This window comes from Macaca mulatta, chromosome 2 (assembly GCF_049350105.2).
Source record: "Macaca mulatta isolate MMU2019108-1 chromosome 2, T2T-MMU8v2.0, whole genome shotgun sequence".
Classification (NCBI taxonomy): Eukaryota; Metazoa; Chordata; class Mammalia; order Primates; family Cercopithecidae; genus Macaca; species Macaca mulatta.
Window position 1 is genome coordinate 62,943,761 of NC_133407.1, and position 26,024 is coordinate 62,969,784.

The 26,024-nt window shown below is 39.2% G+C and overlaps 1 protein-coding gene and 1 long non-coding RNA gene across 14 annotated transcripts in view; one reads left to right on the plus strand and one right to left on the minus strand.

The window, feature by feature from the left end:
* Nucleotides 1-1,675, minus strand: part of LOC144339513 (uncharacterized) — a 33,691-nt gene extending 32,016 nt beyond the window's left edge. For 2 of the 6 annotated variants that reach the window (XR_013414539.1, XR_013414538.1), the window contains exon 1: nucleotides 483-916. This is a non-coding gene — a long non-coding RNA (uncharacterized LOC144339513). Of the gene's footprint in view, nucleotides 1-482; nucleotides 941-1,478 lie in introns of those variants that run through there. The other 4 variants (XR_013414536.1, XR_013414537.1, XR_013414540.1 and 1 more) reach the window with 4 other exon arrangements.
* The window catches only part of SCHIP1 (schwannomin interacting protein 1), a 611,368-nt gene that overhangs the window by 538,342 nt on the left and 47,002 nt on the right, over nucleotides 1-26,024 (plus strand). Inside the window, exon 1 of one of the 8 annotated variants that reach the window (XM_028843210.2) lies at nucleotides 15,860-16,117. Within the exon in view, the coding sequence (XP_028699043.1) occupies nucleotides 16,088-16,117 (30 nt within the window). The 5' untranslated portion in view covers nucleotides 15,860-16,087. 8 annotated transcript variants of the gene reach the window in all.

Genomic DNA, 26,024 nt, shown 5'->3' on the forward strand with positions numbered 1-26,024 from the left:
CCCTGCTCTTGGCTTAATGTTCTGCTGTTGCCACCCTAAAATTCTTAATTTTTTAACAATGGTTCCCCATTTTCATTTTGCACAGAGCCCTGCAAAGTGCCCATTCTAACCCCTAAAAACTAAGTAACTGGTAAAACATGACCACAGGACAGTCACGTAATTTGATTTATCATCCCATTCATGTGTCAACATTTAGGATGAAGGATATTTTGAAAGTAATGGAAAACACCTTAACCATATCCTTTGTAAACAAGAAAATAATTGAGTACATCTAAACCCCTATGAACGCCTAATTTTTAATCATATTTTTTCAGCATGTAAAAACATCATCTTTTCAGAAAGATTGTTCATTTATTGTCATTACCCCCCGTATTAATACATTGAAAATCTGAAAGTTATTTTAACTTCAAGTGAAGCTTGACTGAATTATTATTATTCATGCCAAACAGAGCATTGAGTTCTTTCTTTAGAGCATTTCTTACCTGGATGTAGAAGTGCTCTTGTTAATTTTACAGGAGACATCTGTTTCCTCCAATGTGTACGTCCAAGAACTGTAGCCTTGAGATGAGGAAAGAAAGAACATGGGCAGGGCAGGCATGCATACCAGACTGGATCGTCATTTGTCATTTATCTGGACAGAGGGCATACTGGCCTCATTCCACTCACCAGCTGGGAAGAACAAACTCCCTACACAGATATAGCCATCAAACTTAGATTATGGTGACTAATGCTAAATGAAGAGTCCACACAGGTTTTCCAGGTTCAGCAGGGCCAGACCTGTACTCTTTGTACTCTTGACCTGGATTCAGAATTAATTTATCACCTTGACAGGCAACCAAGTACCTGGAGTACTGAAAGTTTAGTAGTTATTTAATGTGGGAATCACAGTAATGATGCTGTAATATAAAACAGCAAATATTTCCTAGAGGGACAGCATTTGGATTAGAGAGAGACTTACACCACATCCACAATTTCTTCTTCAGACATTAGAATACTTTTTGGAAAACCACAGCTTAAATTGTATGTTGTTTCTTGGTTTTAACTGTCATTTTTATTTGTTTGTTTTCCTCTAAGAAAACAAATATGCTTCTTTTTTCTTTTCTTTTCTTTTTTATTTACTTTTTTCTCTCACCTAAACCTTAATAGTAGACAGGCAAATTTAAAAGTATGTCTTTCAAAAACCCAGTTTGTCTTCCTACTGGCCATTTTGCCTTCTATTCTCTGATTGGAAAGCTAATTGAGATACTTTATTCTTCTTTAGATATAAGAATTCTGACTTTTTACACTTATCAACAGACTTTTTTGGAGTGTATAAGTTGGCAATATTAAGTTATTTCCTTGTTTTGCTGGGCTATCCCCAGAACTACAAATTTATCACATAACGTGGCAAATTGAGAAAAGGAAAAAAAAAAATCTAGGCTTTTTTTTTGGGGGGGGGGGGCATCTAGTTACTGCAGTTGAGTAAGTGTTAGCCTTACCTGGGAAGCTGTAAATGATTCTTTTGCCCTCAAGTTCAGCTGGCACAGTCAGCCCTGTCCCTGAGGCACATCTGCAGAGTGAGTGGGCCCTTTGAGCCTGCCCAAGCCACGGCTCACAGTGAGGACGGAAGTGCAGCCCAAAGGCCTTGCCAGGCTTAGCTCACAAGCTGGCAGTCACTTAGCATCCAGGAGAGCTTCATTCATTGTCTTGAGGTGAGCAAGTGGCCACTTGACCAGCTTTCCCATAGGTAGTCAATAGAACTAATGACAGCTGGTCACAGGCACACTCCTGCTCTCAATCCCAAGGCCCTAAAGTGAGAGAACTTCTCGAGAATTTCATTTATTCCAATATTTTTTGGACACCTACTATATGCCTGGCACTGTGCCAGATGCTAGGTGGGCAGTGGTCGACTTGATACATATGGCCCTTGCTCTCTCACGGAGCATGCAATCTAGTGGAGCAAATCAACATTACACATCCCACAAATTAGAGGGAAAAAAACAGTATGCTAAGTGAATTTAAAGCAGGACCTTATTTAGACAGGGGGCTAAGGAAAAGCCTCCAACTTTAAGCAAGAGAGGTGACTCAGATGAAGGCAGAGGGTGTACAGGTTGAGAAACAGCTTGTGTGAGGGCCCTGGGGCAGTTGCAGGCATGAGCTTGGCTTTTCCAGAAAACTCAAAGGCCACCAGTGTACCTAGAGCTGTGTGAGCAAGGTTTTTTGAGAGGTGCAAAGAAGTCAGGAGGGTAGATCAGGGCCAATAACATAATGCTGGATAACAGCATTAGAGATTTAGGATTTTATCCTAAATGTTGTGGAAAACTGAGAAGTTTTAAACCAAGATGTGACAAAATCTGATTATGTTTTTAGAAGTATTTTTAATTCACAAAGGGTAAGGTTTAATTAAGGGCAAGCCCTTAATTTTTTGTATCACTTTGGGAACTAAATCAAGGAGCATGAAACCATCAAAATGATTGAATCAGGGGCAGCTGGGTGAGTGAGTGGGGCATCTGAAATTGAGGTCAAAGTTCTGATGGCTTCGGTTGTAGTGACAGTTCTGCTGCAGAAATCCCTTCTGTCCTTTGGAAAATAAATTTGATTTTAAAAACCTCCAAACACAGCCCAAGTAGCTTCAACCATCAGTACAAGTTTCCACTGACATCTGCCATGCAAATGTGTACTTCTTCAGCCGGTTGCTCTTCCTCACAGTTATGCTGGAAATCAGAGGCCGTGAGAAGACAGCAAGTGTGGGTATTTGGGTATGGTAGATGGTGTTCATTTTCCTAGATTTAAAAAATTTGATTGAATGTCAAGAGTGAAAACAAACCAACCCTAAAGTCCCTTAGCATCATCTCAGATAAGGGGAGAAGAGAGATGTTGGAATGAGGTAGGTTTATCTAAGACGCTGAAACTCAAAAGGACTGCTCATTTCTATCCTGACATTCTTGGTAAATAATAAAAAAGCCCCAGCATTTTCAATAAGTGAACATTTGGGCCCAACTTATGTGTCTGAAAGAGGCTACCTTTGCTATTCACCAAGGAAAACTGGTTTAAATTGGAGGGTTTTAGAAGAGTTGGGATTAATGTGCAGACTAATTTTACTGCGTAGGAATCATCTGTGACTGACTTTAACCTTTCTCACTGAGAATGAGTTTACCTGTTGTCATGTGTTGGGAGTAGCATAATTTCCTGATCAGTACCTTTATAATTCTGAAATAACTTGCTTCTAAAAGATGAGAAGCTTTCTTAATTCAACAGCTTTAGGATAAAGCAAGTTAAGTAGCTCATTAAATGTTTTTCTGGCATTTTTATTATACTTCAGAAAACTTTTTAGAACAGTGTTTGTTCTACTATTCAAATGACTAAAATAATTTGAATCTCTCTTCTGAGAGAATGAAAATGAGAAAGGATATAAGAACAGTCCATGTTGCTGCTTAACTCGCCCTAGAAAAGCTGGTCAGAGAACAGACCTAAGGAAACTCCTAAGTACAAAATTTCTTTATAACTAATAGCAATTGCATTTCAACACTACCTCTGTATTTAAAAAAGAAAAAAAGATTTAGTGACCATTGACAAATTTAATAGCTCCTTAGAGATGATGTTAACGGTTTAGTCATAAATTTTATGTTTCTGTGGTAAGAAACATAAAAAGCTGTGGTAAGAAGAATATAACATTTCAGCCCAAACTGTAGGGTGGCATACCAGGAAAACACATTTTCAGAAAAGTTATGCTATGTAAATTGTTTCTTTTCATTAATATTTTACTTTATCCTACAAAATCATTTTTTAAAAAATAGAAACACTAGAAATATTTTTTAAATAGTAACTATGATTTTCATATTAAATTCAGTTTTTATAATGAACTCATGATCTAGTGTGTTTAGTTTTTGAAATGTCCATGATCAATGTCAAAAGAAAAAACAAACTCATCACCTTTACTGTCATTAAATTTCTATAAGGAAGACCTTCAATTGAAATCTAATTTTTTTTGTTGACTCACCCAATGCTGTATATAATATATTATTGTTATATTATTTTGTATTGCTGATGTGGAAACCTCATGATATAAAATGAAATTGTTATAAAAAGACAGCTGTCTGACAGCCTGAAAGTGGGGGGCAGGGGCAGTTTATAACTCAATTCATATTGTAGATTAGGAAATAAAGGCTGACAGCTCTGAAGCAGTAGCCCAAGGAAACACACCTAATAAGAAGTGCAGTCAAGCCCAGAACCAGGTCTTTGATTTGATCCAAAGTTTTCTCAACTCTAGAACCTTCAAAGATGGCCTAGATTGCAACTTTGGATGAATTCGCATTTGTGTAACCTTTATATATACATACATTTACTAATGTAGCTGAAGACCTATGTATTTATATTACAGTCATTAAATATATTATTGAAATGTTAGTAAAACAATGTATCGTACTTTTAACATTATTTTTGTTTCATAATCCTATTCCAAACAGATTAAAAAACACAATAGTCCACTAGAGGGCACCTTTCTTCAACATCAGGGTCAGTTCCCTTCCCCAGTACTCTATTAACCTGGTTTCAATCAGCCACTATTGCCTCGGAGCACAGAAAAGTTTTTTTATTGTCAGAGATTCCATGTATTGCTTTAGCAAAATGCATGTATATTGGTAGGCAAGGCTATCTGTGCTGCTAAGATACCTGGAAGGATGCAGGGAAGCATGACCCTTCTTCCGCTATACACATACATGCATGCACACAAACTTTGTGTTAGTTTGGGCTTAGCCCTTCTTGACATGATAACCTAACTTATTTTTATTTGGAAAGTCTTGCTTTAGCCCTGGCAAATTTATACTACTTTTCACTTTTTCTGCCACTGCGTTCTCTGACTCCAAATGCTGGAAAACAGAGAGTAAAAGAGATGGTCTTTAAATGTTGACATAAATTTGGGACGAAATGATGTAGACTTCACCCAGATTTACCTATCCATCAGTTGCTGTTTTTCTACAGCATGTGAATTTCAGTTAGTGTTGGGCATAAAATACTACGGGGAAAAGAATAGGATTGTGTCCAATAAACAAGTACTCTGGCAGATTCTATTGAAATATAAAACCATCTCATTATTCTAGAGGCAAAGGGAGGCTGCCTGCTAGAGCACTGCCTAATGCATTACATTTCAAACTGTGTCTGTAGAAACCCAGGGTTGCTGGAGGTATTTTTAGAGATTAATTTGTACCTATATTATGAGCGGCTAAACACCTCATCCCCAACCCTGGAAAAAAAAAAAATCAAACTGGAAATTAAAGAGTTCTGAAATGTGAAAATAATTCAGAATACAACTACAAACGAGATAGTCTGTGGGACTTTGGAGAAAAGTCCTGTAAAGCTGTGGTAAGAAGAATATAACATTTCAGCCCAAACTGTAGTGATTTAATTCCCTCATTATCTGTGCAAAGTATTTCTCTCAACCCAATTTTTCAACATCAGCATATTTAATTTATCCTGCCAGGTGAAGTAGTCTTTCACAGTCCTTAAAAATCAACGAACTTATAAATATGTGTCATCGACCATGAAGGTGGTAGCTCTGTACTGGCCTTTCTAAAAAATTCATGGCTGTGCATGCCCAAGCAATAAAATTACACAAGTTGCCCAGAGGCCCAGCTTGGTTCAGTACCAGGTTAGGATCAGGCACATCTGTTTGGCATAGTCTCTCATCAAGCCTAACAGTCGGTTGTGCAATGACAAGCAAACACCCAGTATATCAAATGAGAAGGTCCTGTTGTAGATTAATGGCCTATTGTAAGTTTGGGTACTCTGTCTTATCTTGTTCATAATCAGAAATATGAGTAATTGCTATATATTGTTAGTAAACCAATTTTGAATAAGTTTCTTGCTACTTTGCTTTTAAGATTCTGGACATGTTTAGTGAAGAATACGCAGAGATTGCAGCATAATCCATTAAAAGAACGGTTACCATTTACAACTACTTACTTGTGTGAAACAGGATTCTTTTGATGTGGCACAACCAAACAAAATCTTATTCCAGATGTAGCTTTACATTTAGTTATATGTTAAAGCTATATCTGGAATAACATTGTAACTGACCTCTATAAATTCTGCTTTCTCTTTTTTTGTATCACAAAACAGCATCATGTTCTCATTGAGAGACACATAAATATAGATTTGACCTCAGAATAATTTTATCCCGATAGAAACATTTGATGGTTTTGTATGTTGGTTTTCATATTGATTTTCATTTAAAGCAAATTCTAGTATTTAAGAAAATAGAAACAAAGTGACAACCAATTAGTGATTCACACTAATAATTTTCTCAGGAAACCATTTTTTTCTTATAATATGAAATAATAAACATAAATATAACCAAGGTCAGAATAGTCCAAACTTCTAAGTAAATTAATTTACATAGGTTATAAGACTCTCAGGTAAATTTCTTATTTATAATTATAAGGCTAAAAAATTATAACCTATCTCATTTTTATTCTTCCCTCACTTTCTATTTTTGGGCCTCAGAGTATTGTTAGAAGTGGAGAAGTATCCTGACACCAGCTGTCCTCTTCTGGGGCTCCTGTTCCATATCTGTAGTGTGGGAAATGACCTTGATGCAATAGTAGCCTACAAGTACACTACCAGACATTTCTCCCAGAAGCCACAGGCCAAATTAAGATGTTCAGATCACACAGTTCATTACCTCTATTTAAAATGCAAGGCAAGAAGCAAGGGAAAGAGATGGGATGAGCTGACATACTTAGGATATGGCACAGGAGTATGGCAGGACCTTGAGTTAAGCAATATTTATATGTCCAGCCTCTCTGCCATGACAGCCTTTCCTATTGAGAATATGGTTATGAACCACAGTTGAAGTTTGAGAAAGGATTCCCGTTCCACTTAGACACAAGGTATCTGCCAGTGACACACGACTTGCTTTGTAAGAGACAGAGCCAATTCCCTCTGGCTTCCTCTGTAGCTTGCCTCTTAGCCTGATGAGAAGCTGGGGATTGCATTTACATTTCTTGGGCAGAGGACATATAGGACCAGAATGGGTGTCACCAATGGGAAATCAATGTAAGATCTAATGAATGAGGGCCTCATGTGCCTCAGCTTATTTAGTGTGTCATGAATATTAGGCGGTTCTTTAGTCTTTTCATCCCTTTCTATGCTTGGCACCTACACACTTGATCTAGGCCTAACAAATCTGTTACTAACTTACTTATTGATATTTTACACATCTCATGAATTCTGACTATAGTAGTCTCCCCCTTGGTCTGCCAGGGATACTTTCCAGGACCCTCGGAGGATGCCTGAAACCATGGATAGTCCCAAACCCAATATATTATGGTTTTTTTCCTATACATACCTATTATAAAGTTTAATTTATAAATTAGGTACAGGAAGAGATTCACAATAATAATCATGAAATAGAATAATTATAACAATATGTCAGCATCATGGCTCTTGCACTTTAAGGTCGTTATTAAGTAAAGTAAGGGTTACTTGAATACAAGCACTATGATGTCAAGACAGTCCAGCTGATACTGAGCCAGCTACTTAGTGACTCATGGGTGTAGAGTGTCCACAGCATGGATATGCTGGACAAAGAGAGGATTCACATCCTGGGTAGGATGGCATGAGAGTTCATCAGAAGAATGGCACAGAATTTAAAACTTACGAATTGTTTATTTCTGGAATTTTCCATTTAATATTTTCAAACTATGGTTGACTACAGGTAATTAAAACCTTGAAAAGCAAAACCACAGATAAGGGGGAATGACTGTATGTCTACTTACTTGCTCATTATCTAAATCTAACACATACATTTCACTTGTGTCTTATAAGCTATTACGTAGTCATTATCTATACTTAACATATGTTTATGAGTTTCATCCATCTTCTTGTTCGTCTGTACCAGAATTGACTGTTGTCAAAAAATACAACAAAGCCCCTACAAAATCTCTTGGAAATGCTTTCTTCTTACTGGTGCAGCCTCTGATTCCACGTCCTTGCCCTAGGGGTTTTAACCTGCAGCAGCTCCAACCAAGCAGCTTTAGGGACCAGATCAAGGCTACCCAGCCATCTGTGCTCCTATATCTTCCCCTATCACCACAACTTCCTCTTTACTCAACATTTCTTTGTAACTCTACTCACCATATCTTCTGTCCCAAGACTGAATGAATGCCTGCCAGACACTCCTGGCCCAGTTCTTCCAGAACCTGGCCCTTATTTTCTATTCACCATCATCAGTTTCTCCCTTTGCTGGCTCCTTTCCTGCTGCCTACCTAGACATTTGGGTCTCCCACATCTTAAACATCAGCTACATCGGCAACCTCTCCATGCTACCACCCTAATGCTCTGATTTATTAACAAACCTGTTCACGAACTCTCAACTCAGCCTCTCAACTTTTTAGCCACAACCACCCAGCTTCCACCCCTAATGCACGACTACTGAAATTATTCCCTCAGCATAACTCATGACTTCCTAATAGTCCAAATTAATGGCTTCTGGTTGTTTTCCTCCTCCACTTCCCTGCAGTATCTGAAGAAACTAGGCTCTGACAGCATTCCCTCTCTTTTTCTGACTCCTCACTGTGTTCGTTTTCATTCTCCTCTTACTTTGTTGACCATGTCTCCTTTGCATGGCCTTGCCCTCTAAATGCGGGCTTCCTACCCAATTTATCTGCGGTCTCATTTTCCTTAGTTTCAGTTACCATCGGTCAACTGTGGTCTGAAAATATTAAGCTATTTTGAGAGAGAGACCACATTTACATGACTGTTACTACAGTATATTGTTATCATTGTTCTATTTTGTTACCCGTTATCGTTGTTAATCTCTTACTGTGCCTAAGTTATAAATTAAACTTTATCACAGATATGTACATATGGGAAAAACATAGTATATATAAGGTTCAGTACTATCTTCAGTTTCAGGCATCCACTAGGGGTCTTGGAATGTGATCCCCCATGGATAAGGAGGGACTACTGTATTAGTTTTCTATTTCTGCTATAAGAGTCTCCCAAATTTAGTGGCTTAAATCAACACAAATTTATTGGTATTATAATACCAAAAGTCACAAGTCCTAAATGGGCCTCACTGGACTAAAATCAAGGTGTCCACTGAGCTACATTCTTTCTGGAGGCTCTAGAGGAAAATCAGTTTCCTTGCCTTTTCCATCTTCTAGGGACAGCCCACCTTCCTTGGCTTGTGGCCTCTTCTTCCATCTTCAAAGCCAACAACAACATTGGACCAAGCCTTTCTCATACTGCCGTCTCTCTGGTTCTTCCTCTTATGCCTCCCCCACTTCTACTTCGTAAGACCCTTGTGATTATTACACTGAGCTCATCTGGATAACCAGACTACTTCCCCATCTCAAAGGCAGCTGCTTATCATAATTTTACTTTGTCGCTTGGGGATTAGGTTGTAAACAGTCGGCCCAGGAGATGGGACATTATTGTGCCTTCCACAGTAATGTCTTTGTTTCTCTTTAGTTCTGTCTCTACAATCTCTCCCTTAATCTAATTCATTCTTACAGCTTCAACTATCCTCTCTGTGTAAAAGACCCCCAAATTCTACCTGTCAGCCCAATCTCTCTTGAGCCCCAGCTGCCTCTTACACCTTCAACTGCAAATTTTATGAAAATTTAAACCTCCTTACTGTACCCCAACCCCCCTCAGAATCAGTTCCTTCTGCTAACTTCCCTGTTTGTTTTCACAGCACCAATTTTACTCCAGTAATGGTCTCAAAACCTCACAATTCCTTATCTTGCTCACTCCCTCATGTAGATCACTGCCTAAGTGCCATCGGTTCCTTTTTCGGTGTCTTGGGATGCATCCCTCTGTCTTTGCCCTTCCATTCCCATGATCTCCTCTATCATCCAAGGGACTCTATTCCTTGAACAGTTGATGTTGTTCTTAATTAGGAGAAGAAAACATCCATTTCTCTTCCTTTCCTGAATACTTAAGAGCTGTTTTACATTTACTCTCATTTCATGTTACCAACCCAGTGAGCAAGGAATAAACATTCTTAGTTATAGATGAGGAAACTAAGGCAAAGAGAAATATGGTAGCTCTCTGAGGGTCATATTCATTTATTCAATTGTTTCAAAGTATTTATTGAGAACCAGGTACTATTTCAGATGTTGGGGATATAGCACTGAGTAAACCAGCCAAGATGCAAGTTCTAAGGAAATTCACATTAATCTAGATCTACAAAAGACAGACATTAAATAAGTGAATAACCAAATGAACAAGATTGTTGCAGTCTCCTGGTTCACTCTAGCTGAGTGTTCTCTTCTTCTCTTGAATTTCTAGTGAGCAAACAAATTATTTAGAGGTATTTAACTCATCTTTATCATACCTAGTCATTTGTGTACTGCCTCATTTCTCTTACCAAACTTATTGAGGGCAGAAACACTACTTCACATGGCACATGACAGGAGCTTGTTTCAACTACAAAAATCAAGGAAGATGTTGAGGAAAACACTTTGTGTTTCTGCAAAGCATTTTTAAAGGTTTATTGTCTGTAGATGATGCCAGTTTTGTTGGTGGCAACAATACAGGTTGAGCATTCCCCAACCCCAAAATCTGAAATCTGAAATGCTGCAAAGTCCCAAACTTTTTGAGTACTGACATGATGCCACAAGTGGAAAATTCCACACCTGACCTCATGTGACAGGTTGCAGTCAAAATGAAGTCAAACTTTTGTTTCATGTACAAAATTATTTTGAAATATTACATAAAATTACCTTCAGGTTATGTGTATGAGGTGCATATGAAACAAAAATGAATCTTGTGTTTAGACCTGGGTGCCATCCATAAGATATTTCATTATGTATATGCAGATATTCCAAAATCCAGGACATTTCTGGTCTCAAGCACTGTGGATAAAGTTTACTCAACCTGTAGTGACAAGCAATTCTTCTTTGGGTGGGGTATTCAAGGACCTAGTTTCCCCTGATGTCCACATATTAATTTTTTCATCATTCCTTTTATTTCATTGCCCAGTAAAGAAGTACCACTTAAGCTATATGTGTACTTACTCTCCCCAATTTCCTGAGAAGCTTAAAAGTTATTACTTAAGATGGTGACTTCCCTGCTCATCTTTCCCACCCCCAATATTTCATTTTTTCTAACATTTCAATTTGAACAGAATAATAACAACATAATAAGAACAGAATGGAAGGGGTTTTGGACAACAAAGATAGTGATATAAAGTCATATCCTCAGGCCATCTGAGCATAAGTTTCAAAAGTGAGTAACTGGGGTCAGGAACTGACTGGAAGGGGCATACGAAACTTTCTGGCATAAGCCGTGTGAGTTAAGTGCAAGAGTTGACTTTCCAGTGGACTTTTTTCCACAAATACCCATTGCTGCCCCACTTAGATTCAACAACTGATGTTTAATAAACTTGCTTTGTCACAGCTTTCCACTGACCTATCCATCTACCCATCCATCAATTCCTCTCATTTACTTCATGTGCTTCAAAGTAAGTTGCAGACATCAGTAAGTGCCCTAAATACTTTAGCCTGCATATCATCAACTTGAGTTCATGTTTATTCTTGTTTATTCTTTTGGGGTAAATTTTATGTACAAAGAAATGCACATATCTTAATGTTTTATTCAATGTGTATTGACAAATACACACCTGTATAGCCAAACACTTAAACAACTCACACAGCTTATGCCAGACAGTTTCCTACTACCCTTCCGGGTCAGTTCCTGACCCATGCTATTCACTTTCAAAACTGTATGCTCGATGGCCTGAGGATGTAACTTTTTACTATTATATTTATTGTCCAAAACCCCCTTTCATTCTGTTGTTGCTAATTGCCACAATTGAAAAAAAAAAATGTTTTTCTGGATTTAAAGACACAATAGTTTGTAGGTGGCAGAAACAATATTTTAATAAGGAAATAATCTAAATTTTCTTCCCTTAAAACATATCTTGAATTGAGTTTTAGGTAGACCCACACTGCAGCCTCACTCTTTATGATAGATTTTGATTTCAAGGGCAGCCTCATTTGGCTCAGTCAAAAGGGGTTTATTTCTCCAAGTCTAGTGGGTCCTCATTTAGTATTCGTCTTAGTCTGTTAGGGCTGCTATAATAAAATATCATAAACTGGGTAGCTTATAAACAACAGAAATGTATTTCTTAGAGTTCTGAAGACTGAGAAGTCCAGGATTAAGGCACCAGCAGATTTGGTATCTCATGAGGCCCCGTTTCCTGATTTATAGATGGCAATGGCATCTTCTCACTGTGTCCTCACACAGCAGAAGGGGCAAGGCAGCTCTCTTGGGCCTCTTTTAAAAAGGGCATGGATCCCATTTGTGAGGACTTCACCCTCATGACCGAATCACCCCCTAGTGGCTCCACCTTTGAATACCATCATACTGGTGATTAGGTTTCAACATACAAAGTTTGAGGACACACACATTCACCATACTCATTTAGTATGAACCCATATGAAACATACTCATTTGGTATGAACCCAGAAAATCAGGTGTGTTTCTTTGGTTTCCTTGCTTTGATGCCTTTTTGTTGTTGGACATGCCACAACTTTCTTAGACCTTGGTTTCCATATCTGAACAGTAACAGGGTTAGGCGAAATGATCTCTTGAGGTCTCATCTAAATTTGAAACGCAATACTTTTTATGGGAAGGGAAGCTGTGAAGATCTGAGAAGAAAAAAAATAATCTCTATGCTACAAAGACTATGCTTCACATAAAGAGCTCATCGATATTTTTTAGTTAAAGATAACAAATGTTACTGCAGTTTGGTAAATTATTCTAGCTTAAGTGTTCTTGGAACAGCTGGTTTCTGTTTAAAGTTTTTTGCACTAGCAAATCATACTTCAAATTATAACACAAAGTTGTTTCCAATGAATGACTATAAAGAGAAGCCTGTCTAATATATTCATTTTTTTTTCATCTTGTTTATACCTCTTGGGAGACTTTTTTTGACAGGATTTGGGATACAATTGTCAGAAATCTGTTCTCCCTAGAGCCACCTCTGAGTCACTTCCACTATTTACGGAACAGCAACTGTGAAGAGTGGAATCATGTTTAGACTTTTTTTTTTTTAACAACACATGATAAATGTCTTTGGGAGCTTATGTAATATATTCCAGTGTCTTCAGTTTTCAGAAGAGACAGAGTCCAGGAAGCAGCTTTTTAACCTTTGCACAGCTTGGAAACATGTTCCTGAGTCTTAGGATCGTAGATTGTCAAGGGAGTAACTTGAGTAAGGTTTTAACTGCCTTTGAAGTTAGAGCTGTTCTGTCCTGGAAAGTGTTTTCTATATTAAACATAAGATTTCCACTTCATCTTATCTGCTACCTTGCAAAATGAACTTTTTTCCTTGGGCCTGCTCTTCTTTGCTCATATTTAGAATTCCAGAACCTTGGCCGGGCATGGTGGCTTAGGCCTGAAATCCCAGCACTTTTGGAGGCCAAGGGGGGTGGATCACCTGAGATCAGGAGTTCGAGACCAGCCTGGCCAACATGGTGAAACTGTGTCTCAACTAAAAATACAAAAATTAGCTGGGCGTGGTGGCGCGTGCCTGTAGTCCTGGCTACTCGGGAGACTGAGGCAGAAGAATTGCTTGAACCTGGGAGGCAGAGGTTGCAGTGAGCCGATCACGCCACTCCAGTCTGGGTGACAGAGTGAGACTCCATCCCCCTTCCCCCCACCCTCCCCAAAAAAAGGAATTCCAGAACCTCATTGGGTGGTTGTATTGCACAGCACTCTACACAGAAGTCTCTGTCTCTGAGAGAAGAATGGAGTTTTAGGATGGGGGTGTATTGTTTATTGTTTCTTATCCCTGAAAAGTTTCCATCTTCTTTTCTTGATCTTGGTTCATTCCCTATGCCCAGGCTTCTGCTTCATTCATCAAGCTTTCGTTGTGCAGCCAGTGAGTAGGCCTAGAAAGTCCTGCACATGTTATGTGGCCCACCTCTCTCCTGGACTAGGAAGGATAAGGGCAGTGAGCTTCTGCAGGGTGAGTCTCCAGAGTATTTTTCCTTTCAACCTGCTGCTGAAATTGAAGCCTCTGAGGATACCAGTTGAGTTTTCACGGCCATCTTTTTATTCTCCTCACTAGGAAGGCTGAAATGAGTGTGCTTGTGAGTGCATCAAGGGAGTCGAATTGAGATAGCAGGTTTTGCTCCTGCTTGAATCTCAAATAGTAAAAATTAAGAATTTTTATAAAAGTAGGTTTTTGTCATTCCACAAAACAGATAAGTTATTAAAAGTACATTAGCAAATAATCCTAACACAAACCGTTTTTTAAGAGAGTGCCTGATATGAAAACTTGTCAAACATGTCAATTCTATTTCACACACAAAAAGTACTTATTTTCTCTGTCAGTAGCACAGTGAAACAGCGTGGTTAATGGGAAGAGGAAGAGTTTTTGAGACGGCTACATAAGTAGAACATAGGACAGATATATACTAAAATAGCTTAAAAATAATGTCCCTATTGATTTTTTTAATTTGATGGTTTAAATTCAGTCATGTTTTTGTTAAGTACCATTGAGGTACTCAGAGCTATTTTATTAAGAAACGACATGGGCTGGGCGTGGTGGCTCACACCTGTAATCCCAGCACTTTGGGAGGCCGAAGCGGGCAGATCACAAGGTCAGAAGATCGAGACCATGCTGGCTAACACGGTGAAACCCCATCTCTACTAAAAAAATACAAAAAAAAATTAGCCGGGCCTGGTGGCGGGCGCCTGTAGTCCCAGCTACTCGGGAGGCTGAGGCAGGAGAATGAGGCAGGAGAATGACGTGAACCCGGGAGGCAGAGTTTGCAGTGAGTTGAGATCTTGCCACTGCACTCTAGCCTGGGCAAGAGAGTGAGACTCTGTCTCAAAACAAACAAAAAAAAGAAACAACAAAACTAATTGCCTGTGGCAACTGAGGAATACAGATAAGAAAATTTTATTTAACTTTTCCCCCTTAATTTTCTCATTACATTAGCTTGAAGACTTTACAGCCCAGTTTTTTCTTTTTGTATATCCTCAAGTCCTAAAGTGGCCCTGAAGCCACTCAGAAATTGGCCCCAGTTTTTTTCCCAGAAACATGCATTGTCTGACTTGTATTTCCTTTGAGTATTGTTCGCAAGTCCAGAATTACTCGCTCTCAGGGAGGGTCGGTCTGTTCCAAGAATTTTATATGCTACATTGGCGGTGTCCATATTTTCAAGTCACAGCATTGGTTAGTAATATATGTACAAAGCCTTACATTTAAAAAAAAAAAAACCTTCCAATTAAGACTTTAGTTTTCATGAAATAAATTATAGTGACTTTAATATTTTAATAAGCTGTCTCCCTAAAAAAACTTATAACAGCAATTATTCCATCTTATTACTATTTGACTTAAAAAGAAGCTAGGAGCCAAAAAGAAGCGGGGAATTTAAAGAATTACAAATAATCCTTTTAAAGAGTAAAGACCTTTTAGTTATAAAGTTGACAAACACTTCAAAAACTCAACATAGACAAACATCCTTTCATTGTTGGTATTCAGAATGGATTGCTCTCTGTTTAGCATGTTAAAAGTTCTAAAATTATCTTTAAGGCCTTTTTTTTTTTTTTTTTTTTTTTTTTGATAAGCACCAGCCAAGCAGCATTAGTGGGCAGGAAGGATGATGCCTGAGGTTAGAAATGTTCAACTGCAACATTGATTTGTGTCTGTCTCTCTCCCTCTCCCTTGCTGGCCTTTTTCTCGTTAATGAGGACTAGAATGTTTCCACATCAGTTAACTGCCTTCATAAAGCACCAGAAGGTCACACCAGCTCCAGACTGATCCTTTTCTTTGTGCCTATAATATAATTGGCTGATTGTGCGGGTGATGAGCGCCCCCTCCCCCAGCCCGGTCCCAGCTCCATGTTCCTAAGCCTGCCTCACTGGTTTCGGAGGACTGGAGAGCAGCTCAGCTCTCTAGCTGCGCGCTTCCCGGCACAGGCAGTGCCACTGCGCAGGTTGATCAGCGAAACAGCATCCATTTTAATCTGCGGGGAGCCCCTGCCTTACCAGGGCGTTCTCTCCGCCCGCCAGTGGATGCTCCGCGCCTGCCCTCCGCAGCCTCGCTCAGCAGTCCTGCGTTGGGGTCTGCGCCCTAGGATGCACTGAGATGGTACATCAGGATAACTGCTCGTATCAGGTAAAATTTAAAGCCTGATTCTGAGGCCGGCATCCTTTGGGAGAGGAGGCCTTCCTCTTCCAAAGCAGCAGGTTGCCTCTTTCCGGATATTCAAGGGATTTTGCCATCCTCTGCGCCTGGCCTTCATCACATACAGTATCTGAATTGTAATTAGGTTTTCTGGGGAGTAATGGGGCAGAAAACACTGCTTCCTTGGCCTTTAAAGCATTCGTGAAATTCACGGAGGTGATTTGTGCTTTGCATATTCTGTATGTCTGCAAATAAGAGGAATTGCTTTGGACTGTAATTTGAATTTAAGGGAATTTCAGAGGAAAATCTGTTTGGAATCTCACATCGATAACATTGGAAAACGTAATTTTTGCTCGTTGCATAGGATGTGAGTTGCTTCACATCCAGCTTTTAGGACTGTCTTTAAGAAATTATGTAAATAGATAGTCGCGATTGATAATCTTAGAAATTTTCAAAAATCACCCAGTATGCACTCGATGTTTAAAGTTGCACTTGTGTGTCTTTCTGAACTTATTTTTACTAGTATGTTGTTTTAATTGGTTGGTAAATAAGCATTAAAGTATCAACATGCATCAAAAACTCCAAATAGAAAAATCTTAGTAATGCATATTCATTTGTATGGTAATTTTCTACTGGAGTTATGAATTAGACACTTAGACGATTGCAAAAGATCGGCTGTAGAGTGTTTAGTAACTCCTTGTTAGGACTTGGACTGTTGAGGCAACATTGAAAGTATCTTTGTTGAAAACAGACAGCAAGAATGTTCTCAGAGAAATTGCTCTTTGCAGCAGCAGGCACGGCTGGTCCAAATCCTGGAGAGTTAATATTGGGATATTACACAACTGACTGAGTTTAGAAGCTCTGAGAGACCAATTCTCTAACTTAACAATGCCTCTTCCTTGTGTGAGGTAGGTTACCTGAGACAAGCAAATGTTTCTCATAAGGTCAGATTTCACAGTGGTAAATATGTGCAGGCGAAATAGTGCATTTCACAAAACTCAAGGCAGTGGTTTCTCAGCTAAGTAACATGTGCCTATAAAATGTATTTATATACTTTGTCTTGCTTAATAACTAGAAATTTGTACTTACAGATTTATTTTATAGTATTTTCATTTTATGGTACATTTAGGGCCATAGATCCTAAATATCCAGCTTCATGCCTCACAGTAATTCTTTCCACGAGAAAGGGGTCAGAGATGCTCAGAAAACAACCAACATGTCACTTACACATAATATAGAACTTGAGGGTAGGGGATGTCAAGTATGTATGGAGAGCCTAATCTACACATGGCATGGCTCCAGGTGATTGAATTACTATAATAATTAAAATAACTTTCTCTTTTCAAAGAAGCTATTTACTTCATTTTTGAAGGGCAAGCTACTATAAGATTATTCTCTATGTCTTTTCATTAGGTTTAACATAAAAGCATTGTGTTCGTAGGTTGAAAATTGGTCAAATATCAGCAATTTCATCTGGAGAAAAGGGGTTATGTTAGCATTCTGCTTCTTCCAAAGGAAGATAAATTGATTTTATTTTACATGAGCTGCAATATATAACAGTGTCATTATGTGTTTAATAGTTTTGAAGTATTTATTGCTTTTCCACAATAAAATTAAGTGTATTGGTTGGGTAATAATGGTCAATAGATTCTGCATCTGCATGGGATTTTATAGTAGAACTACCTACATGTGTGTGTTCTTTTGAAGCGCTCTGTCTTTATACATAGTTCAACAAAACAGAAACATTAACCTTGAAGCCAAATCTTAATCCCACTTAGAAACCTTCATTTTAGAACCCAGCTGGCACCACATGCAATTGGATTCAGAAAAGGTGCTTTCTCTAAGTCCTTAGCTTGATGTTTGTAGTCACTGATGATATCTGCAGTTGAATGGCTTTCGGAAACTTCCCCACCATTTTACAAGGACTTACTTATTTTTTGAGGATGATATTACAGTGGTTAAAAGCAAATTTCTTAGGTTAGCATTTTTAGTCAGTTGATAGAATTTATTTGAAATATTGATTCCTTTTCTCCCATAAATGATATACACCAAGATTTCTTAATGGATAGTTCATGAATGGGGGCTTCAGGGACCATTCCCCTGAAAATTGCATGCACATTTTGGTGCTTTTGTATAGATGTTCATCATTGTTGTTGTGGTTGTTATTGTCATCATAATTACAGCAATAATAGCCTTCTATGTGCTTTACCTACCCCTGCCCTTGCCCACACTCCATAGTCTATTTTCAACACAGTTTCCAAAATGAGCTTTTAAAACTGAAGACAGATCATGTCCCGTATCTCAAAAATTTTAGTTTATCATCCTGCTCAGAGTAAAAATCCAAGTCCTCACAGGGCTTTATATCAGCTCATCTCTGCTTCCTCTTGGACTCCTCTCCTATATTCCTGATTTCCTCCACTACCTTCCCACCATGCTGGGCTGGCCCTGCACCTGCTATTCCTTCTGCCTGGCGTGCACCCCTACCTCCCCTACCCACCCCCCTCCCCGCCTCACTGTGTAGGGTTGCCAGATTTAGCAAATAACCTACAGCGTTTGGGACATAGACTAAAATATTGTTCACTGTTTATCTGAAATTCACATTCAACCAGGCATCTTATATTTTACATCTTATACATATTTACCTTATATTGTCACCTCTACCCCCATCCATTACTCTCTCACTTTCTGCGAGTGTTTGCTCAGATGTCACTTCTAGGTGAAGCCTTATCTGGATATAATCTGTAAACTTCCAGCTCTCCAGTTCTATCCCAATATTTCTTTTTCTTTCTTTCTTTCTTTCTTTATTTCCTTCTTTCTTTCTGTCTGTCTGTCTTTATTTTTTGAGACGGAGTCTCGCTCTGTTGCCCAGGCTGGAGTGCAGCAGTGCGATCTTGGTTTACTGCACCCTCCCTCTGCTGGGTTCAAGCAGTTCTCCTACCTCAGCCTCCCAAATAGCTGGGATTACAGGCGCCCGCCACCACACCCAGCTAATTTTTGTATTTTTAGTAGAGATGGGGTTTCACCATGTTGGCCAGGCTGGTCTCAAACTCCTGACCTCACGTGATCCCCCCACTTTGGCCTCCCAAAGTGCTGGGATTACAGGCATGAGCCACCGCGCATGTCCTATCCCAATATTTCTATCATGCTTCTCTATTTTTTTACTTATCATTTATCACCATTTATCATAGTACATATTTTACTTAATTATTTGTCTATTTTCTAGCTCCCTCACTCACATCATGAGGGCAGGGATTTTATCTTTGTTCTATCTGCTTTCCCAGTGCTTAGAATAGGTCCTCAAGTAATACGGATGGATATGTCTACTATTTGTAAAATTGACTAACAAAAAAGGCATTGTAAGGCCGGGCGCGGTGGCTCACGCCTGTAATCCCAGCACTTTGGGAAGCCGAGGCGGGCGGATCACGAGGTCAGGAGAAACTATCCTGCTTAACACAATGAAACCCCGTCTCTGTTTAAAAAATACAAAAAATCAGCCGGGCGTGGTGGCGGGCGCCTGTAGTCCCAGCTACTCGGTAGGCTGAGAATGGCGTGAGCCGGGAAGGCGGAGTTTGCAGTCGAGATCGCGCCACTGCACTCCAACCTGGGTGACAGAGCAAGACTCCGTCTCAAAAACAAAAAAAAAAAAAGAAAAAAGGCATTGTCAACATTCTATGGCACTGTGGTTTCTTATTTTATGACTTTCAGTCCTACGCCTTCCCCTCTTCCACCATTAACCTGCACTGTTTTCATTGTGTGTGGGCTGATTATCTCTCCCCTTATTTCTTGTTAGTTTTCTCATCTGTGAAATGGAGACTTTCCCAGTTAACTTCCTGGCATGATTGTTGCCAGGTTCTCTGCCAGAGGCTGCCTTTCTGCATAAACAAGTCAGTTATCATGAATTAAGAGCTCCCTTCTTCTTGTGTCATTTCTTCTGAGCACATCGGGTTCAGTGAGGATTGTTCAGCGGCCCAGGGAAACCGTGTCTCACTTCATTTCCCAGTTGTATCTTGCTAATATGTAGAAATACAATGGATTCTTATACATTGCTTTTCTAAATGGATGGCTGTTTTGAAAAAGAGAGCTTCGCTGCTGCCAAGAGCCCGAACACCCCTGTTTGAGCAAGGGTTTGTATGCACTGTTCTTTGAACAACTTAAACCAAGGAGGAATAAACAGAAGGAATTCTCCTACAGAATTTTTCATGGTGGTTTTGTTTCGTTTTTAAAGGTGCTCACATTGTCGTCATCTTCATATACTTTTCTTCCTCACAGGATTTATTTTAGCAAAGAGGTTACTGAGGCATGTGTTGTCATTTTTGGTCATAGCCCTGTTAAAAGATAGAGCTATTGACCTCCATTTTCCAGTCTTGGGAGGAAGCCAATCTCTTCAGGAAAGAAATTCGCCCACAACTTCAGGCCTGGCAGCCTTCAAGAGGCCAAATTTTTCTAAATGGTTTTTGATAGACAGCTTAGAAATATTGTAAACTTGAATGCACAAGTTTAGGTCGAAGGGTCCGTTTTGCTTAAAAGCTCTTAAATATTTTTTCCCTCTTTCCTGGAGTGGGGTTTTGGGATAAGTGTGTATATAAAAACAATGACGTGCTTTCATACCTTTCTTGCCATTGCTTAAATTCCCTTATGACCGCCCCAGATATAGATCACACTCTGACATTCTTTGCTGCTGTGGGAATGGAGACTTGAAGAAGAAAAAGTAAAATAGTGTGTGAATAACACTCATCTTTTTCCTCCCTTGGGAGCATAAAGAGTCCCTTCTTCAAACACATGCCAGGTCATGAGAAGCACGGTCAGAAATCTTTAATGCCTCCCTGTGTTCCTTAGGATACATTTCAGACTTCTCTGCATGGCCTTCAAGGCCCGACATTTGTTTCTGAACCCTGGGCAGAAATGCTTCTTGCTCCAGACCCTTTACTCCTGCCTTCACACTGCCATCAGTTCTTAGCTGCAATGCCTCAGGCTGAGATGTCACCTACCCACACACCACCTGCTCCCACCCACTGCAGGCTAATGCAGCTTTCAAGGCTCAAATGCCACCTCCTTCAGGAAACTTTTCCCACTTATTTCTCAGTCCAAATTTCTCCTTCTCAGTACATTTTGTTTTTACTTGTATTAGAACCCATTTACAACTATTTACATATAGGTCTGTCTCCTCCATTAGATGACAAGTGCCTTTTTTTTTTTTTTTTTTTTTTTTTTACGGAGTCTTGCCCATAAAGACTCCACGCCCAGCTAATTTTTTGTATTTTTAGTAGAAACCAGTTTTCACCATGTTGGCCAGGCTGGTCTCAAACTCTTGACCTCAGGTGATCTGCCCACCTCGGCCTCCCAAAGTCCTGGCATCACAGGCGTGAGCCACCGCGCCTGGCTGACAACAGGCTTCTTGAAGACAAGCGACCTTCTTTAAATTTTCACAAGTCTCTGCCTTGTACGCAGAGTATGCGTTCAATAAATGTTTGTTGGATTGAATGGCACTTTATGCAATTGTTGCTGTTCTGAGTCCCTAGGATCAAGGTTTCCCATCGTAACCCCAGAGATAAGCTCAGATCCGTATGTTGTAACAAGGAGTTGGTGAAGCTGACCTCAGAAGTCCATGTACCTGGCTTCTCAGCGTCTTGGCCAGTTGCCAGCACTTTAAACATTTCTTGTGCCAGAATGGGGGATGCAGTGCAAGGCACAAAATAAATGAATCACTGGGATGCATAGACATTCCAGCCTTCCCAGAGACAATGCATTAAGAAAATACCTCTATGCCTACTTATTCATCCAGAGAATTTTCCCAAGATGAACCTCATGGTCTATCCCCAAGTGCTTTGCAAATACTCATTTCCAAGCTGCCTTTCTTACTATAATGATTTTGCAAAGTTTTAATACATCCATCTGCCTTATAAAGGGATAATTTTACTACCGCATGGAATACCAAAGTTTTCTGTGGCCAAATGTTTCAGCCCAATTGAGGTATCATACCCAGCACGTAAAGTAAAAGACACCCTATGTTGCTCTTAAATGATAAAACTAGGGAGTATATCAGTTTAAGTAGTACATCAAGATATTCTTAAAATTCTTGTTGGAGAAAGTAGTAAACAGCCTTTTATGCCCAGATTCTAGTGGGTCATTTAATGGTTAACAAAGGAGAGCAAATATATTCTATCCCTATCGACACCAGGACAAGTGAGGACTAGTCTCTCAATCCCTTCTTCCTGTGACTGAGAAAACAAGGTATCAAATTTGAGTTCAAGATTCCACCCAATTTAAGCCTGGTTTCATCCACAGCAGGGAAAAAGATATTAGAATGGAAAAGGGAATTTCAAAGCATTTTAGTGCTCTATGTGATGGAGGCTTTTAAATATAAGTTCAATAAGACAATTTTCTGTTTTAGTCTATAGATTTTTTTATGGGGAATTTTTTTTCTATAGTTAACAGTGCTGAAGAGTACTTGGTCTTCATTGTTTTGCCTGTTTAAAATATAATTATGTTCTGCCTTGTTGAGATATAGTTCTGTTTTTCCAAAGAGGTAGTAACCTTTGAAATCAATAAAATAATTTTGGCGATAAATTTATATGCATTTTTTTTTAGCTTAGATGACTGGAAATCTAATTTATATGCTTTACCACAAAAGGAGCACAATGATAAGAGCCCCACATGGAAAAAAAAAAATTAGCAGGGCTTCACTGTGGGCCTGATCTGAAATAGAAATTTAGTACAAGCACATCATTTCTATTTAAAGTAGCACGTGGGCCTCAAACTTCATGATTCAGACTTCGAGTGATTTTAAGAAGTACATGTGTGAAACATATTTTAATACAAAGGTCTAGTATTTATTCTTGGAAAGGATGGTGGTGATGGGGGATGGGAAGGAAATGGGGCATCTCTGTGGAAAATATCACATTGCATTGATGTTTGCTTGAAAGTAGAGACTCCCTGTTCATGCACATACATACACACAAATATATAAAATATTGGGCAACTAATCGCAATTTTACATACAGAAGCCCAACATTAATAGAGCCATATCCCACTGGAGTCATATCCCATTATTTATTTATATTCTCTATACCAAGGGAAAGTTTGAAATATTGGACTTAGTATTCCCCTGTGCACTATTATATAGGAGCATCAGAAACTACCAAGCTTCCTGAAATAGAAAGTAATTTGACAAAACTGCTTGAATTCAGAAGAAAACAACCATCAGAGAGGCCTAAGTGACAATCAGTGTAAGAAAGCCATTAATGGGGAAAGAACACACAGATAAACATAATGAGGACATTATAATTGGTTCCACTTGGAAGCTGTACGATGGTCATCAGAGTGACCGTAGTTGAGTTTCTCGTGCTCAGTTTTAATTGAACAGGAAGATTTACAACTATGGCCCATGATCTTTTAGATGTGGGAAAACGTGTGACACTCTGTCTACTCCCAACATTGCCACATCCCCACCCCATACTTTTAATACCATTATTTTGATTTTTAAAAAATCTATGCAGCAAAGTCCTTTAAATGGCCTGCATATTTTCATGGCTTTTCTAGCTGTCAGAATACTTTAATTGAAAAGCAAACCAAATTTAGATGAACTTTGCACAGAAGAAAAAAATTATTTGAAAAGAAGTTATAAATCTAGTACATGGAATATGGATGTTAAGGCCGAGGAGAAGGCAGTGGGAGATGAAGGGTTAATCAGGATGAAATCAAGTTTCCATGTATGAATAGGAAAATCTTTTGACAGTGCATAAGTGATCTCCCAGTAATGTGGTCAGTGTTCTCAGAGTCAATAATTTCCACCAGTGGCTGATAATGATCATTTAAAAGCATTAACTCACGTGAGCAATGTGACTTGCAATTCAGATCATGGCTCAACAGGAAACCGAAGCTCTTCATGCTAGTCCTTGAAATTCAGAGCAGGAGTGGGAAGAGGCTTTTTCAACCTCAGGGATTCTAAGTGACTGTGCGTAGGTTTTCTGAGGGAGAGCACTAGTAACTGGGCCCATCTTATTCCTGGACAGTTCATTCTAGAGAGGGCAGCAGCAGAAGAGGTACCAGAGACCATCCCCATAGAAAGATAGGAGTGGCTGTCTTCCCATTTGCAAGCTACTGCCAAACCATCAGGCATTACATTCAGCTCAAGTCTCTGCCAAGGTGGTGTTTGGTTTTGTGTTTTCCTTGCCTGTATTCATCTGGACCACATGGAAGTGAAATTAATTACAGTGTTGATCCCAAGCATGTGTCAAGGTCTTGCCACCCTGTGGTTTGAAATAGAGGGATAATGGCTTATAATGATTTTTTTTTTTTTGCAAGTTCTAGAGCAACCCTTCTATACTTTAAGGTGTATTCAAAAATCCTAGGGATCTCTTTTTTTTTAAATGCAATTTCTGATTCAGTGGTTCTGGAGTGGGACTGGAGGGCTTACATTTCTAGAAAGTTCCCAGTGCTGTTGATAATCTGGTTAGAGAACACACTTTGAGTAGCAAAACTCTAGAAAGTTTCACAGATCAGTGATGCCACACATAATAGGAAACTCTCAGATATTTTAAGCTGGCATAAGCTATCCTGAAAATGGTGGCACAGCTCGATCTGGAAAGGGTTTGGGCTGTGAGCCTATCTATGTGCTGAGCTTCTTTAGGGAGGGTGCACAGTGATGTCACCACCACTGAGAACTGCGCTCAACCTCTTGCATTCATGTTTCAGGAGCAGATGTTCTATCACTTGTCTCTGTATAGTGCTTGTTAGAGAATCATTTATGACAAAAAAGGAGCTAGCAGATAGAGGAGTGGAATGGTCTTTTAGTATTCTCAGTACTATTCCTTGTTGCTGTTGTTTCGTTGGGAAATTTCTATCTTGAATTTTGAGGTGCCTTTCTCCAAAAGATAATATATTATCAATGTATGTGTATATACATATGTATGTATATCATTACTATATTACTAGTACAAATATATTAATTTGTATGTATATATACATAATCATGAGAGTTCAGTTTTTCTCATTTTAATTATATATTTAAGCCCACTCTGTTAAAATTAAAGTAAAAAGATATTAGTCATTAGGCATATCATTTTATGTATCTTACTGAGTCTTGCAGCCTCTAAATTTTTATAATTTCATCCATGTTAGCTATCGATTGTAGGTTGCTAAGTGGACTAGGATATTAACCCAGATAAGAATGAATTCACGTAGTAGCTGAACCCCAAGTGGAGTGGACTGAGGTCTGGAAATCAGTACAGTCATGGAGCCAGGAGCAGAATACTGCTTTGCTGCTACTGTGAAAGCCATTTTTACGGTCTTTAGAGCTTTTCAAACTCTGGTCTGCAGAGTGAGTGGGGTCTGCAGGGTCCTAGGGCTTCCTTTCCACAGAGCTTTCCTGAGAGGCTGTGCTGGGGCTGGGATAATAGGAGAATAGAGCATCCAGGTGGGGCGTGGTAGCCCTCCTCATTCAATCAAAGCAGACCCTTTTTTCCTTTTGAACATATGTGAGTTCCACAGAAGATTTCAGTTGAAAAGCACTATTAATGTTTCCTACTGTGGACAGCATTTAGAGGAAACATTTTAAGCAGCGCGGTCATATTTCCTCTGTTCACGTACTTAGTCAACAGCTCTTCATTGTGCGCTTATTGTATGCAAGGCAGTGTTCTACATGCTATGGGGTAAACAAGATGAATAAACACAAATCCCTGTCCCCTTAGAAAAGAGCTTGAAACCACAGTGGCTGTTGGAAAGAAGCAACGGTGGCGCTAAAAGACACCAGGTAAACTGGAAAGGAAAATTCATCATATAGCGTACTAGGTCCTGACATCAGTGAAGTAGCTTCCGTTTCATTTCTTGAGGCTTCATCAGGAAGAGATATGCGACAATACCTGCTGGGTGTTCCAGATGTATGATTTGGAAAATGTTG